The sequence below is a fragment of the Theropithecus gelada genome, chromosome 17, assembly GCF_003255815.1.
Source record: "Theropithecus gelada isolate Dixy chromosome 17, Tgel_1.0, whole genome shotgun sequence".
NCBI lineage: Eukaryota > Metazoa > Chordata > Mammalia > Primates > Cercopithecidae > Theropithecus > Theropithecus gelada.
This window is the reverse complement of record NC_037685.1, coordinates 35,236,677-35,254,759: the sequence shown is the minus strand read 5'-3', so window position 1 is coordinate 35,254,759 and position 18,083 is coordinate 35,236,677. Positions and strand designations below refer to the sequence as shown.

The following is an 18,083-nucleotide window of genomic DNA, read 5'->3' as shown; positions in this document are numbered from 1 at the left end:
TTATTACCCAAGGTCCATAGTTTGCATTAGGGTTCACTCTTGTTGTTACACATTCTATGAGTTTGGACAAATGTATACTGACATGTATATTGTGTTTTGATTGGCAGAATACTTTGACTCTTAACCCATTAAAGAAACTTTTAATACTTACCCTCAGAAAGGTAATTAATATGCTCTCATTTCACTATCTGTAAAATAGTAATTTCTGTTTTTATATGTATATGAGAATTTATACCTATATATACATATATCTTCCTCAGAATTAAAAAGTGTTTATTGTTTTTCTTAGGGTAGGTCAGTAGATTAAAGGTATTGAAATGAGATTTTAACAGCAGAGGCTAAGGGGTTAATTATTGTAAAGAAAGTTTTATTATTTTCCTATCTCTGCAGGGACTAGAATAGATGACATGAATTTGGAATCCCTTAAGGGTAAAATCTTTAGCCATTTAGATGTAGAGAGATCTTCTGTTAGTGATTAAAATAGTTTATTATTTTGTTCCTGAGTGTAAATGTAAGATAAACTATAGTTTCAGATGTTTTAAATGCTCATTTACTGAAGCCTGTTTGGCTCAGGTAGCCTTGAAATTCAGTGATTTTGTGATTTCACAAAGTAGATTTTAAAAATAAAGAGATCAGACATGCTTTTAATAACATTTTAAACTGAAATATTTCCAAAGCAAATAATTTTTCCTTTCAAAATTTTTTCCTGAAAAAATTATTTATATATAAGAAATGCTGGTGGTACTTTAGATGATGGGAATATAAAGATGAATAAATGTGATCTGTATCCTCAGGACTTCATGATATAGTGAAGGAGACAGCAAAACAGTGATGTACACTATTAGGTTATAAGAGCTTTAATTGGGGTGTGCGTAACATGAAAACACATAAAAGAGGAACCTAGTCAGTGTTCCAGAGAGAGCAAGACAGCATTTTCAGTGGTGAATGCTGGAGCTGAGTTTGAATGATGAGATTTAGTCAGGTAGTAGGGAGCACAAAACAAGTAGAAGAGACCGGGATGGAATGTGTGGAGGAACTCTCACCTAAAATCCTCAATATATCTGTCCCATATATGTTGTTCTCAGTATATGCTTTTTGGCCTTATTCAGTACTATTTTTTATTGGAGAAGCAATCCTAAAAATTACTCCTGTAAATTTCAAATTCATTTTCAGTTACTTATATCAGCATATTTTTGTACCTAAATGAAATGATATACCTGGACAATCTGGTGGCAGATCATTAACAAGTTGGAATATAAGCTCAGGAGTACCTAAACTCTACATCAAGCGTATATTGAAGGAGGTCAGGTGTTTTCAGGGTTGAACCTAAATTGTATTAAAGTAAGAATTACTGATGGGGCACAGTGGCTCACACCCATAATCCCAGCACTTTGGAAGGCTGAGGTGGGCAGATCACTTGAGGCCAGGAGTTCGAGATCAGCCTGGTCAACACTGTGAAATCCTGTCTCTACTGAAAATACAAAAATTAGCTGGGCATGGTGGTGCAGGCCTGTAATCCAGCTACTTGGGAGGCTGAGGCACAAGACTCACTTGAACCCTGGAGGTGTAGGCTGCAGTGAGCCGAGATCACACCTCTGGACTGTAGCCTGGGCAACAGAGTGAGACTCTGACTCAAAAAAAAAATTACTAACTCTTAAAATATAATTCTGTTGGCTTTATTTATAATGGCAGAGTCTAATGCATGTGGTGATATTATTGCTGACCTTGTTAAGTGTGGAAAAGAATGGTACAAATGAGAAATATATTAATGAACAGATTTTACTGAATTTGTTTTCAAGACATCTTAGAGGAAACATTTAATAATCCTCTGTTACTTGTAATAATTTAGGTTGTTGAATCTCCATGAGACCTTCTAAATACTCTTTACTAAATAATAAGTCTTGGTGATCCACCCGCCTAAAAAAATTGTAAATATTGATCATTTACCTTTTTGAATTCAAGTAGTAGTTTTATACCATTTAATGCAATCACTTCATATTATATGCCAGCAAATTAAGACTTTTTAAGCATTGAATTGCCTGTTTAAAAAAATTTATGTGGTTCTGCCAGACTTACGTATTTATTGATGCTTCAAGATTCAAATGGCATATTAGTTAACCTACGTAGTTTTGTGAGGTGAGAAATGTCATCCAATATTTATCTGATTTCAAAATCTCTGTTTATTTTTACTTCACATGCTGCTCAGCGTATAACAATGTCATTTTCAAAGTCCTTGAAGATTTTAGTGGTTTTTACACAAATAAAGCTGTTTTTGTATTTTATTAATGGAAGAAATTTTCAAAAAATGTTAAGACTTTCTAACGTAGTTACTTTTACCCAAGAACCAGATTTGGGGGAAGAATGTAATTGGAGTTTGGATGTGCCACATTTGAAATGCGTGTGAAATATCAAAATAGAAGTGTATCGATAAGCTGATATGTGAGTAGAGATCTAGATTAAAAAAAAATTCTAGGATAAAGGGTAGTATTTCAGAGTGATCAACATGAAAAATGGTAATTTAAGTTATAGGGAGAAGGTACAGAATGAGAATAAAATAGTGCCCAATGGCAGAACCCTGAGAACAGCAATGTTTAAGGGAATCTGATAAGAAGAACAGCACACAATAGAGACTAAGGAAGAGTACCTCTAGTGGTAGCTGAAATCCTGTAAAAGTATGAGATCATGAAAACCAGGAGAATACTAAGTTGTAAGTGATTGATGTTATCAAATACTGCACCTACTACTTTTAACAATAGAGAAATTATTAGTGCCTTTGGTGAGAACCATTTCACTGGTATAGAAATCAAGACTTCAGTAAGTTAAGATGTAAGTAGAGCTTTATATATCTCTTTGTTATTTGGTCATCTAATTTCTGAGCTTCTTGTCAAATTGTCACAATCAGCAAATAACCCAGTCTCCACCCCCAAAATGTCCCCTTCCCGTAGAGCTACGTGTTGTTAAATCTTTTAAGACCTTTGACTATGAAGGGAGTAAGATGAGTCAGTAGCTGGCTGTGGAAGCTGCTGTTTATTTTTTTTTAATAAGAATGATTTTTGAATATTAGGTGCCAGTAGTCAAAAATTGAGTAAAAACTGAGGTTAAAGATAAAGGCAGAGAATATTGAAGGGGTATTTTTAGTTGGTGAGCATGGATTTAGTTATTTAACAAATCAGCCAACATAGCCCAATGCATCCATTTCATAATAGAGATGATCTTGCTTGTTATATCTAAATTATAAAAGTTTACTTTCTATAAACTCCTGAATCCTACATTCACTATTACATAAGGGGCAACCTTGATGGTGACCTTGACAAAATTTGGTATCTGTTGTCAGGCACTACTCAAATTTCTTTTGACTTTTCTCTGCTTTCATGGTTGACCAATCCTTTGACTGATGTAGTCATATTTTAGATGTTATTACATTAATTTTTATTTTCTTGCTGTCCTTGTAAGTATAATGTATTTTTAAGAATATTTTTAAAAATAATATTTATTTTCTATTTTGTTTTTACTGTTGAACGCGAATCTTATTTGCATTATTTTTTGATTCTTGGAGGAAAACTCACCGTTTCTCCCAAGTTCTGAGAAATCATCTATAGTTTGTTAAAGAAGTAAGAGTGAAAGAGCCAATGCTTATTCTCATATGTCAACTGTTTAAAGTTGCTGGATTAGGAAAATATTGTTTAGAATGAAGAAACTTATTTCTAATATCTATTAAATCTTAAAGAAATTTATTGAATGCCTATTTTGTGTGGCAGGTGTAGAAATGTACAGTTGAAAAACTATGATAGAAAAGATGCATAGCTTACTAAGAGGCACCAAATTTAAACAATTATACAAATACTTTTAAATGACTTTTTTTGTGAATTGATCTAGAGATGGTATAGAGCTCACAATCAGACTTTATGCTGCAATTTCTCCAATTATTTCTTGGTTATATAAAGTTTGCTCTCTGGTTGATGCCTCATGAATAACTCTTGGAGAAATAGCCCTCGAGTTCTTCACGTACTTAATTGTTCATGTGTGAATTCTAAACTTCTGATTTTTAACTTTAGAGCCCCAGAGGTTTTTTTTTTATTTTTGTTTTTTATTTAAACTAGAGAATGTTGCAATGCTGATCATTCTGTGTCTTTTTTTGTTTTAGGGATGTAAGTTCATTACTCTTTTTAATTCTGGAAGATTTTCTTGAATTATAGTTTTCTTTAATCTGTTCCATTTACTTGATTTTTCTGCCTTAGGGTCTACAAATATACACATATTAATCTACTTTGCCTGACTTCTGTGTTTGTCATTTACTCTCAAGTCATTTTTCCCTTCTCTCCTTTTTATTTGTTTCACTTTTATCACTTTTCCTCTGTGTATTCTGTTTCTCCTACTCTGTTTTCCATGGTGTCTGTTTACTCTTGTGCTCCTTCTAATTTAGTTTGTGTTTTCTAGTATTATTTTCTTTTAGTTCTTATTTGTATTCTTTCAGAAAACTTCTCATATCTCCCTCTTTTTTTGGTCATCTCATTTCTGAGCTTTTTGTCAAGAGCTGTGAAGGGGCTAGAATTTTTACCCTGTTTGCAAGCTAAAAACTTAGCTTGCCACAGTTTCAGGAATCAGATGGACAACATAAGACTCTTGGATCAGAGCTGAAAGACTTTATAACTGACCAGAGGAAATCTCCTGAGTGATTCATAGCTTCTTTATATCAGCCAGGACCTATCGAACTAAACTCTGAGACTTTTTATTGTCATCTTTGAAAGGATCTAATATTGGCAAGATGGACTATAGGAGGAATTTAGTCATAAGATGCCACTAAGACATTGTTTGGGAGATATTTTTGAACTTATTTCCCTTGGCCTATAACCTTTTCTTCTTCTTCTCTTCATTAATAGGCAGCAAAATTAAGATGACTCATTACCTGATTGACTGTACAGTTTTGTCAGAATGTCCATTGTTACTTCTCAAGCACTCTCCTCAAATGCTATTAATTGGACCATAGGACTGGGCCTTTTATTCTCCAGAAATCCACGTATCTTGTCAGCATTCCATTTTGTTGTCAGATCTGTCAAGTACTGTGAAGGGTCTGAGATGTTACCCTATTTGCAAAGATGACAGATTAGTTTCATGGATGCTGACAGAAGACCTGAGACCCCTGATTCAGAGACAGAAGGCTTTATTTCATATAACAAAAGCAATACCACAGTGTCCACGTATTTGCACTGGTTGCCTGAGCCTCAGTTCCCAGAGGACAACTTGGAGGGCCAAGTAACACCTGTATCCTGAATGGGTTGTGGTAAAGAGAGGAACTGAGGGTCAAGGACCCAGCACTTTTGGAGCAAATAGTAAACATTGTCACAATCAGCAAACAACTCAGTCTCCCAGCCAACCCGAAAATGTCTCCTTCCGGTCAGAACATCCTTTTCCTCCTCTCGGAAAGAGAGTATCTGGTGTTGCAATCTGGTTTAACCACATTCTTCTTGTTATCCCTCTCACATCAGATATCCACAGGGAACTGCTCTTCATCTACCCCAACTCTGTTCTTTTGTGGGAGAAATGTCCGTCACTTGATAACCCAGTGCCAGGACGTAGAGGAGAATACATTATCGGAGAATGTCTAGAGGCCAGCCTCTGTGGATGCCTGTACCGAATGGACTCCAGAGCTGCCCTATTAGTACCTTACCATCTCTGGCTGGCCCTGGAATGCATTACAGTTTTCTGACACAATGCAGTCGGTGATTATACCTGGAGAAGAGTAGAGAAAGGAAAGGGGCACAGATAGTTCTTCCCACCCCTGCTTATCCCCGTTAGTGCCACCAGGTCTTCAGCTCTAAGCTGCACTTTTCTGCCTTCTCCCATTCAAGTGATCTCTGTCTCCCCAGGGGTGTTGGAGAATTTTAAATTAAATTCTAGGATCCCTCCTTCTCCTTTGTGTCTTTGAGATCTTTGAATAGGGTTTATAGTAGGCAACTTGCAGCTCAGGTTAGTTTGTTCAAGTTCCAGACAAGATGACATTTACTTTTGAAGACCTGGTTCAAATTTTGTCTCCTAAAAGTATTCTGGATACACTAATTATACTTGGCTATCGGCACTAAATCTCAGTAGAATTGATTCATACAGGTACTTTAAAATTCATTAACAATCATATTCTATAACTTTTCTGCTGTTCTTAATTTCCACCTTGTAGGTAGGACTTATATCTTATCCTTGTAATATAACTCCACAACTTTGGAGTAAGTTGGTCTGAAATGCTGGTGTTTCCAAATAGATTTTAATGGCAAGATTATTTTTACCTGGTCTCATGTTGATTACTTGGACATTACTGGAAGATCCAAAATGAAGTTGATTATAGAACTGAGATCTTGGTTTTTCCATTTTTCTCTAGCATTATCCATAACCAAACTTCAGATATGATTATATGACATTAAGTTAGCTTTACAGTGGAAGATGTGCCAATGTGTAGTGTATAAAATACTAACATTATTTTCTTTTGACTTCTTTTTGCAGAATCAGATTATTCTTATTACAACTTAATCCTGAAGAAAGCTGGACAGTTTCTAGACAATTTACACATCAACCTCTTAAAGTTTGCTTTCTCTATAAGGGCATACTCCCCAGCTATTCAGATGTTTCAGCAGGTGTGTAAAAATATCCAAACTGTATTGGACAAAGAGGCATGCTAGCAATGTACATAGAGCTCTTTAATATGAACATCTTTAGTTCAAAATGATCTACAAGTTTATAGTTGGTTCCATAGCCTATCATTGATTATATTATTATTGTTGTCATTTATTATAATGTAATTGAATATATTCTGTAATTTTTATAGTTATTTGGGATAAGGAAATTATGGGGACAAATCATTGAAATGAAGTATCATAAAAATTTTAATAGAATTTTTTCAATAACTTTGAAGCATGCCTTTCCTAGGATAAAGTTGATTTTATTAAAATATTTCTTAGATTCTGCATACATATAGATGTTTTTCACTTTAATTGGAGCAATAACTTAATAGTAGTTGATGAGTTATTTTAATCAAAGTAATGTGTGAGGGTTTTAAAATCGTATTGTAATTATCAACTACTGTAGCTAAATATAATCTTTGAAATCTTAGATTGCAGCTGATGAGCCACCACCAGATGGTTGTAATGCATTTGTGGTTATCCATAAGAAGCACACCTGTAAAATTAATGAGATTAAAAAGCTGCTGAAGAAAGCTGCTTCAAGGTAAATTAATAATAGCCTATAATGAAAGAGGTGGTTATAAAGAGGACAGTTCAATAGCAGAAACTTCTTATAATAAAAAATTTAATAGTCTAAGACATTGTATATTCAAGAATGTGATTTGTATTGAAAACCTTAATATATCTGAGAATGTTTTGTCTTGATTAGCTTTTGATTTTAGCATATAAATTGTGCCAAAATAACATAAAATATATGAAATGTTTCATATAAGCATAACTTGTTTTTTGAAATAAACATGCAAAACTATGAATGTATTTGGTTTATATCTCTTTAAATATAAACTGAATATATACCTGGGGAATAACAAAGTAATCAAAATAATAGATACGGTTGCTTCCTATATACAAAACTTTTTTTTTTTGCTTATTTGAAAGTATTTAATTAAAAAATGGCAAATCAGAAGTAAATTATTAATTTATTAGTGATTTTTTAGAGTAATACTACCAGTATATTTTTATTGCCTGATTATAATTTAAAAAGTAATAAAGTAGTTTCATTAATTTTGAAAGAGCTCTATTAAACAGTAATATACATTTATGCATATTAATACTTCTCACTTGTTAAACCATTTCTAACGTTTTCTTATACTTGTATTGATTTTAATATACAAAAGGCTTCTATTTTTATGTAGCCGAATTTGCCTGTGAATGTGACTTCTATATTGTTTTTATACTAACAGTTTTTCCCGAACCTGATTGGAAGATTTTACTAATTATTTCTGTAGCTTTCTTAAAGTTTTTCCTTTTATTTTACATTAAACTTTTAATCTATCTGTAATTTATTTTCATCAAAAGGTAGAATCCAACCAGATTTTTTTCCTCAGGTAGCTAGTCAATTGTATTCATTATATTTATATTATGGTCTATTTCGTAGCTCTTTGTTTTGCTCCATTATGTATTTCTTATAGTAGTGTCATACTGTTTTAATATTTACTGCTTTATTATCCAGTTTCTGGCAGGAGGATTTCTTCTTCATTGTGGCTCTTTTTCCTCCAGAATGCCTTAGCTCCTTGTGTTTGTTGATGTTTTTAAATTAACATTGGAATCCTTTTCCTCCCCAGGCTCCCGTTCCCCAAAAACCTTGTTAGAATTATGTTAAAAGTATTGGTTAATTTAAGAAAAATTTACATCTGTGTTGTATTGAATCTCTTATCAGATAACATGGTATGTTTCTCTGTTCATACCTGCTTTTAAAACTTAAAGGCAGAAATAATGGCTTTATTTTATCAATTATTTTTTCATCGATTGAGATGGATACAAGGTTTTTCTCATTGGACATACTAATGTATTACAAAATACTTTGAAATATTATACCTTCTTTTCAGTTCTGAGGAAAACTACTGGTTATTAATGGTGTGAGATTATCTTAATTTGCTTTTGAATTAGATTGCTTTCATTTTGTTTTCATGTTTCTGTTTTAATAAATGAATAACTGTACATGTATTGAAATTATTTGACATCTTTAATTTTTATCAGTCATTGTACTTTCATATAGTGACTTAGGCGGCCATGTTATTCTTATTCTGAATGAGTTAATATAGGAATTATCTATTCCTTTATGGCATTATTAGACTCACTATAAAATTGTTAACACTAGTGTATATTTTTTCCTTTCCTAGTGCATCTTTTAAAGGAAATTTTGTAATGTTTAAAATTTATTGTCATTGATTTCTGATGTCAAATTTTATAATTATAGAAACTAATGTACCTTGAAGATTACAAAAGAAATTAACATCAAACTATTAGGAAAGTCAATCTGCCACGGGCCCTGTGAGTCCTTGCATGTTCTTTCTTGGTCTGACCAGCAAAAAATGCCAGGTCCTGACCACTCTTTACCTGGGCCATTTCTCAGGGTTGTGTTTGCAGTGAGCACCCTTGAGGAATGAGGTAATGTTTGCCTTTGGGATTGGGGGCAGGGAGCAAGCATGTTTTATTGTTTACTATAAAACAGTGCTTCCCCAAGCCCAGTGTTCCTTAATGGAAACATATGCCAACTCTGTAGGATCCATCTAAGTCCATATTTTGTCACCCCCCGTGGGACTTTGGGGGCAAGCATAATAATGCTTATACTGCTTGCTCTATGTCATGAGCAATAAAGTCGTTTGTCTTTGACCCAGGAGTCTTATGTCTTCTATCAGAACCCATAAAAGAATAAAAGGCTAACTTATTAGTTTGTAAGTCAGGTAAAATCATACCTTAGATTTTTACAGTTCTTGATAGTTTTAGAGACTGTCATGGGTGGGATGTTGACTGACACATAGCTTCTGGAAGAGGAAGTTCCTAAGGGGCCCATGGGTCAAGAAGAAAAAGGGTCAACACTTAACATTTCTTCCCACTGCCCGCCTCTTTCTCCCTGTGGTCTTGGTGGGTGATAGCAGTCTCCTGATTGTGTTGTAGTCCAATACATGTTCCTTGATCTGTGCTCCTAAGGAAAAGGCACTCCAATTTGTCTGATTTAATGGATTATTGTTTTGGCTCTGATTATATAACTGGTATTGGTATTTTACATGCTTACACTGTGAATGCTGTCAATGTTTGTGAAGCCCAAAGGGAAACTCTCATTCAGAGACTACCACACATAGACACTCCCAGGTGGTCCAGCAGAAACGAAGAATCAATCCCAGGAGGAGAAAGGACAATCACAACTTTATATAGACTTCATAGCTGCTGGACCACCCAGAGAGACTGTTTCCAAGTACAATAGTGCCACCTGCCTGACTCAGCCACTTAGTACACACCCCTTTTTAAAATGAGCAGTTCCTAAGCTGCTGCTAAGCTCTTGTTGAAACTGAACGCCTGACCCATGGAGGCCTTGTGACTCTACCATATGACATTTACATTTTCACGTAGTTCAACTAGGAGTCAGTGTCTGGCAAGGTGAAAGGGACCCAACAAGCCTCTCTGCTCAAATGGAAATTATATATTCAAAAGCACAGCTTCTTGGCCCTAGCATGATACCAGGTATATGTGAAAAAGTGGCAGCTACTCTTTTGGGAGTGAACCCATTTCACTACCTGAAGTAAGGTCACTGGCTCAAAAGGGCCCTCAATTCACAGTGGTTTCCCTAAATGCCTGGGCCAGGCTGCTGGTATGTTTAACTAAGTTAACAGCTGGTGGGATCTTTGGACTGCCTCTGCTACCATTCCACCAGGCATAAGCCTTGTAAAACCAAAAGCCGAAGTGGTCACTCTACTCAGTGGGCAGAACTCAAGGCCGTCATCCTCTCCCTGAACAAAATCTGACCCCTTGATGAAATATAATACATTTATACTGACTCTTGTGCTGTTGCCAATGGCCTACCTGTCTGGTCTGCCACTTGGAAGACTACAGATGGGCAGATTAAAAATAGCACTCCTTGGGGCTTACACACTGCAAAAGTAATTTACACTTGCCCATCTGACAGTCTGGTGTACTCCTATAGATGTACATATTATAAACCCATTCCCTGATAAGTGTGAATAGAGACAAGCTGACTATGCCAAGACTGTGTGAAGCCCTGACTGCTCTTTACCATGGCCTTTTCTCGGGGTGTTTTCAGTAAGTGACTTTGAGGGATAAGTTAATGTTTCCCCATGGGACAAAGGACAGCTTACTTACTGCTTGTTATTAAATGATGGGTTTCCCACACTCAGTGTTCGTTAGATGTGATCCATACCCACTGCCTGTGTAGAATTCTTGTGGGTCCATCTTCTCCCTATGGGATGTGGGGCCATGGGGAACCCATGTAAACATACTAATGCTCATGTTGCTTGCTGTGCCACAAGTATCAAGTTCTTTGTTTCTGACTCAGAAGTTTCTGTCTGTTGCCATAATCCATGAAACAGTAAAAAGCTAACTTACTGGCTTGTAAGTAGGGTAAAACAATTCTGCAGCCTTACAGAAACATTCTCCCCGCCTCTCTCTGTATACAGGGTAAAGTTAATAATTTTTTTTTTTTCCTTTTGTGAACTTTAGGCATATACTCTTGGGTTTGTGACCTCTTATCAACATTGGTCAATGGTTGTTTTTTCTTATTTAAGCATATAATTTGTTTTTACATAGGTTATTTATAGTAATACAAATATTTTAATTTTTTCCTCTCTGTAGGTATGTTTCTCCTTCCTAGATTTTCTTTAGTTTTCATTTTCTTTCAGTTTTTCCAGATTAGGTTTTTATCTTTTTCTAAAGAAATGACTGATAAATTTATTCTGCTTTTTAATTCTAACCTAATACGTTTTGCATTTATGTATTTTCTTCTGTCTGTGGTTGAGCTACACACTTGGTTTGTTTTTCTTTTTTTCAATTATAATATATTTAGGTCATCAAAGTTGCCTTTCTTTACTATGTGGTATTCTCATTGTCCCAATTTCTTAAAATTCTTCTTAATGGTAGTTTTATTTACTTGTTGAAAAGGGAGTACTGGGAGAAAGTTATACTCATTTAGGGTGGTAATGATTGCTGTCACTTTCCCCCAGATATATAGCTCATATTTTATTTTGTTTTAATTTATTTTATTTTTCTGAGACAGAGTCTCGCTCTAGTGCCCAGGCTAGAGTGCAGTGGTACAGTCTCACTGCAACCTCTGCTTCCCAGACTCAAGTTGTACTTCTGCCTCAGCCTCCTGAGTAGATGGGACTACAGGTGCAAACCGCCATGCTCAGCTGATTTTTTGTATTTTTTGTAGAGACGGGGCCTTGCTGTGTTGCCCAGGCTGGACTCAAACTCCTGAGCTCAAATAATCTGCCTGCCTCAGTCTCCCAGAGTGCTGGGATTACTGGCATGAGCTACCACTCTTGGCCTTCATTCACATTTTAATATTATATCTATAAAGTTTCCGGGCAGATCCAGACCATAGATATTTTTGAACCATGGAATAGGAAGTAGGGAGAGATGAAGAATCAGTTTACTCTACTTTTTTCACTAGCATGTTCTTGTTTTAAGTGGTAAGATTGACTGTCAGTTATGATTCTAAGTTGAACAGCATAGGTTTTATAATAAGTAAACTTTACTCCCAATTTATGATATAAAGTTATTGTTAGTTTGCAACTTCATTAAGAATTTTTGTCTCTTTCTGTGTCTTTGTAAATATTTTTGGAGATACTGTAAAATTTAGTGTCAGGGACTGCTCTCCAAATGCCACTTCAAATCAATATGACTGTCTTTTTTGTGGCTTTAAACTTTTGATCCAAATGGAAAGCTGTATGTTTAAAGTTAAAAAAAATCCTATATGGTCATTATAAAAGAGTTCAAATACTTTAGAAAAATGAAAGTGGAAAGGGAAAATGGCCCATAATTCTGCTAACAGTTTAATATATATTATTTTTTAATGCATATATTTATATACAGATATATTTAAAAAAACATTTATTGTACTATAAAGGGTATCTTAGATCCTTCTCCCATTAAGTTATGTGTTCTTACATGTAAATAAATAAAATTACTGGTATGTACCAATTTTATGTGTTAGGCTGTTTTTGTGTTACTATAAGGAAATACCTGAGGCTGGGTAATTTATTAAAAAAAGAGGTTTAGTTGGTTCATGGCTTTGCAAGCTGTACAAGCATAGCGCTAACATCTGCTTGGCTTCTGGTGAGTGCCTCAGGAACCTTACAGCCATGATGGAAGGTGAAGCTGGAACAGGCATGTCACATAGTGAGAGCAGAAGCAAGAGAGTAAGGGAGGCCCCTGCGAATTGCATTTCAACATGAGATTTGGGGGGGACAAATACCCAAACCATATCATTCTATTCCTAGTCCCCAAAATCTCATGTCCTTATCACATTGAAAATTACAATAATTTCTTCCCCATGTCTTAACTCATTCCGACATCAAGTCCGACGTCCTCAGTGCCATCTGAGACTCATCTGCTTCCACTTATAAGCCTGTAAAATCAAAACAAGTTATTTACTTCCGAGATACAGAGATGGTGCAGGCATTGGGTAAACATTCCTGTTACCAAAGGGAGAAATTGGCCAAAAGAAAAGGGTAACAGGCCCCATGCAAGTCTGAAACACAGTAAGGCAGGCACTAAATCTTAAAGCTGTCATGTAATCCTTGACTCCATGTCTCACATCCTGACGTACATCCTGGTGGGCTCCCTAGGCCTTGGGCAGCTCCAGCCCTCTAACTTTGCAGGATGCAATCCACGTGGCTGCTGTCATGGGTTGGGGTTGAGTACCTCTGGGTTTTCCAGGCAGAGCCTGCAAGCTACTGGTGAATCTACCATCCTTGGGTCTGAAGGGTTGCAGCCCCCCCTCCACTAGCTTCACTAGGCAGTATCCAGGTGGGGACTCTGTGTGGGGGTTCTAACCCCACATTTCCTCTATGCACTGCCCTAGTAGAATATCTGTGGGGGCCTTGCCTGTGTAGCAGGCTCCTGCCTGGGCACTAGGCTTTTCCATACATCCTCTTAAATCTAGGTGGAGGCCTCCAAACCTCCTTCATGCTTGCCTTCTGAGCATCTGCAGACGTGAGACCATCTATAAACTGCCAGGGCTTATGGCTTGTGCCCTCTGGAGCTGTGATGAGAGCTTTACCTCCACCCCTTTGAGCTGAGGGTGGAACTGGAGCAGCTGGATGCAAGTTGCAGCCTGCTGGCATGGCACAGGGCAGTGAGCATTCTTTCCTTTTAGGCATCAGGGCGTATGAGGAGAGGGGCTGCCTCATATAGCTCTGAAATACCTTCCAGGCCTTTTCTTCACTGTCTTGGCTGTCAGCTCCTGGCTCCCTTTTAGTCACACAAATCTCTCTAGGAAGTGGTTGCCCAATAGCCCACTTAGATTCTTCCCCTGAAAATGGGCTTTTACTTTCTGGCTAGGGCTGCGAAATTTTCAAACTTATGTTCTGTTTCCCTCTTAAATATGAATTCCAACTTAAAGCCATTTCTTTGTTCCTGCCTCTGAGCATATGTTGTTAGAAGCAACCAGGCAACTTCTTGACTTTGATGCTTTGAAATTTCTTCCACCAAATATCTTAAGTCATCCCTTTAAGTTCAAACTTCCACACATACCTAGGGCAGAAGCACAATGCAGCCAAGTTATTTGCTGAGGCATAACAAGGGTGACCTTTACTCCAGTTCCCAAAAACTTGACCTGCCATGTAGTAGATGCTGAAAAATATTGAGTGAATGATATCATAATGAAATGAATAAATAAGTTTGATTATTCCACTCCTTGGGGTAGATATATAGGTAGTTTACACTAAACAATATGTAATTGAACTTCCTTGTACATACATCTTTGCACCGTTACCTTGATTATTTTCTTAAATTTCTGGAACTGAAATCTCTAGGTAAGTACATGTATATTAAAATGTATACTCCAGAATTGTCTTCTGGTTTTACACTCTACTAAAATTTTTACCAATGCTAATTTGTATTAATTCTCTTTAACACCTTAGTCAATTCAGTAAATGAAAATTGCTACTTTTAAATATAATTATTTAATTTTTAAAGATTGTTTTCCTCTTATCCAGCCATCCTCTGTAAGTATAATTTTTCTACCTATGATATATCCAAGCCGTTCCTGAATTAATCATAAAAGAAAATTTTGAAAATTATGTTGTCTATAGGTACAGGAAGGAAGGTGCTGTTGATCACAGACTCAGCAAATGGTAGAGAGGCCTTACCTTTGTGTGTAAAGTCTCTTCCGTTTCCTCTAATTTTTCCTTTTATATTCAACCTCAAGATTTATATGCTAGCATAGTTTTATTGGCAGCCTTTCTAGTTTTCAACAGTAGTAAATTCTTTGAAGGAAGAATTTCTCAGACTTACATTAAAATTTAAGATTCCTTATATAAATTACTAAATGTACTTCTGTGATACTGATTTGATAAAATCAGATTTATAAAATGATAATCCTGCTGCTATATAAGTGACATTTGAGTTCCAAGGTTTCAGTTAAAATTTATGAGAATAATTTTAATACTTTCGTGCAAGAATCTCTTTCACTTCTCTTTTCAAATGTGAAGTATGATTTTGTATCCTTTTAGCATTTATTAATAGCATCTCATGAAGAAAGAGAGCAAATTCAATGTCTCTTGTTTTGCACATTCATGTCTCTTCATCTGTTACAGAGAAGATCAATAATGAAGTAAAATTCTATTTGGGGCTAAGATTCTATTGATTTTATACTTCAACTATCTAAACATTGACAGTAGTATTTTAAAAATCACATCTTGAATAGCAGTAATCAAATTAAAGTAGATAAATGTGTGAATATTTTATACTTGAATGAAAAGTTTATTTAAAAAGTGGAAGGGTATACATACTGTACAAGCCAAACTATAAACTAATATAAGGATGCTTGAATTATATAATTTTCTAGACTTTTAATAACATTTCTATATTGATGTTGAGTAATATCACAAATTCTAAGCCAAATAACTGTGGAAATCTCTCAAATTATTCTGTTAGTCAATAAGATTGAATGCTTGAATGATTTTGATTTAGAATATGTTGAGTCAGTAAGTAGTTAAGCTAGAATTGAATCAAATTCTGCCTGATGTCAAAACCCAGCTTTTTTTTTCCACCAACATGCTGTAGGAATGTTACTCATACCCTTTTTTCTTCTGTCCTTAACATCTGTTATCCAAAGGTAGTAATTGACTGAATGATTGTAGAGATCAGAATTCACTAAATAAAAGGTTATTTCTCAACATCCTTGTTACTCTGAACTTCCTTATCTCTTGGTTTGCTTTCTACCTGTATAAATTGCCAAAACATATGGGCTTTGGAATTCCATAAACAGGAGTTGAAATTCTGGCTTTCCATTTGATCTTTTCCGGAATAGTTAACTTATCTGAACCTCAGAAACTTAAAAGTTTCAGTGATGGTAGCTGTCTTAATTTTTTTGTGAAATAGAATTTACTAATAAGTATAAAGAACCTAGCACAGTGCCTGGCAAATAAGAAATCAGTTAAAGTCTGTTTCTTGTAATAGTGCTAGACCGTAAGAGTCCTGGTTTCTTTGCTTATACTTGGGGATTTGATGAGTACTTGTTCATACTAAGTACGGATAATCTTTGAATAAGGTAGTACTTTTGCTTTGTTCCTTGAATATTGGTACCTTGTTTTCAGGAAATACAAGCTGTAATGAAAAATTATAACCTTCTAATAGAATAAAATATAAATTTTATTTCACTGAAAATTGTGTTGCCATTATATGTTATTGCTTAAAGATAATAAACCTTGTTGGGAAATAAAGTATTTTTAATATTAGATTTGGGTTAACCAAATTCTTTATTTCTTTTCTGTCATTTAGTTCAAGTTGTGTGTACAAAGTCATTACAGGAAACTTAAATTCTTTTTCTGTGATTATGTATATTATGAATTGTTTGATAAGCAGCAGTTATACAGAATTGATATGCCATCGACTTTCAATTCTTTCAAAACTTTGTGTTTTGCTTTTATCTTAGGACTAGACCTTATCTGTTTAAAGGAGATCATACATTTCCCACAAACAAAGAGAACTTACCAGTGGTGATTCTCTATGCCGAAATGGGTACTAGAACATTTAGTGCATTTCACAAAGTATTGTCTGCCAAAGCTCAAAATGAGGAAATTCTGTATGTTCTTCGCCATTATATTCAGGTATGTGCTTGTTTTTTCCAAGGTTACTTTTGGCTGTAGAAAAAAACAATTATTATGATAATTTTCTTAATAGATTTAAATAGTAATTTTCACCAGAATAGTTATCTTGTTTTAACTTAACAAATATGACTTTCATGTGGGAAAATATGTTGGGATTCTGTCTCTTCTGGGGGTATGATGTCTATAACTCTTTGCCTTATATCTGGCACAAATTTAAAACTTGGATTAAAAAAACATACTTCAATAATGTGTATAATATTTGCTAAGAATTTGCAATGAAGAAATCTAATTTACTCAGTATACTGATAATATATACAGTATTAGATCAAAGTACAAAGCATGGTGTTGGAGTACTGTTAACTCTTTCTTTTGAGACCTGACTACTTTTCATTCAGGCATCTGGTATGTGCTGTATTGTTCCCCATTCTGTTAGCCTCCCATTGCTATGACACTATCAAATTTTTCTGTTTTAATGATTTCATTGCACTTATTACTATATCTCAAGTTTATTTAACACTTTCAGCACACATACATGCGCGCGCACACACACACACACACACACACACACACGTGCGTATGAATATAATGGTCATTAGAGGAAGGACTTCGCTTTTTTACTACTGTCTTCCCAACATGGAGTACTTTAATTTGCATTTCCCAGATTATTAAGATTTATATACTAATATCTAATGTAATTAAAACCTTACGAATATATTTGTAAATTGCCTGTCCATAGCCTTTGCCTATTTTTGAATTGGATTCTTTTTTTTTCTCATTGGTTTTTAGGTGTTTTTAATATATTTTGAATACTAATCTTCCACACTTTGCAGCGTCTTCTCCTAATGCATTTCTGGTCTGGTATTTTTTTAAAAATTGTTTATAATATCTTTTACAAATATTACTTGTGATATAGTCAGATTTACTCAACTTTACCTTAATGATTTCCTTTATTGATGTTATAAGGACATTCTCTTGTAAGAGCTGAAGTTCTATTTTTTGTTTTGGTTTTTGATCCATCTGGAATTTATTTGAATATACTATGGGGTAGAGATATAATTCTGTTTTTTTCCATATGGAAAATTATTGGTCTTCACATACTTCATTGAACAGTCAAGTCTTTATTCTACTCCATCATATGCCAAATTTTTATATAGACATGTATATATTTTTAGACTTTCCATTCTGTTGCAGTGATATGTATGTCTATTCTACACAAATATAACATTTTAATTGGTGTAGTTTAAAATATATTTTGATATCTGGTAGTACAGCTCTGCTTCTTAGTTTT

The 18,083-nt window shown here is 34.9% G+C and overlaps 1 protein-coding gene across 1 annotated transcript in view; it reads left to right on the top strand.

Moving 5' to 3' along the window:
• UGGT2 (UDP-glucose glycoprotein glucosyltransferase 2) overlaps positions 1-18,083 on the top strand; it is a 262,317-nt gene that overhangs the window by 17,555 nt on the left and 226,679 nt on the right. Inside the window, exons 3-5 of the mRNA XM_025364677.1 lie at positions 6,493-6,623; positions 7,100-7,212; positions 16,621-16,795. Coding sequence (XP_025220462.1) covers positions 6,493-6,623; positions 7,100-7,212; positions 16,621-16,795 — 419 coding nt within the window. The remainder of the gene's footprint in view (positions 1-6,492; positions 6,624-7,099; positions 7,213-16,620; positions 16,796-18,083) is intronic.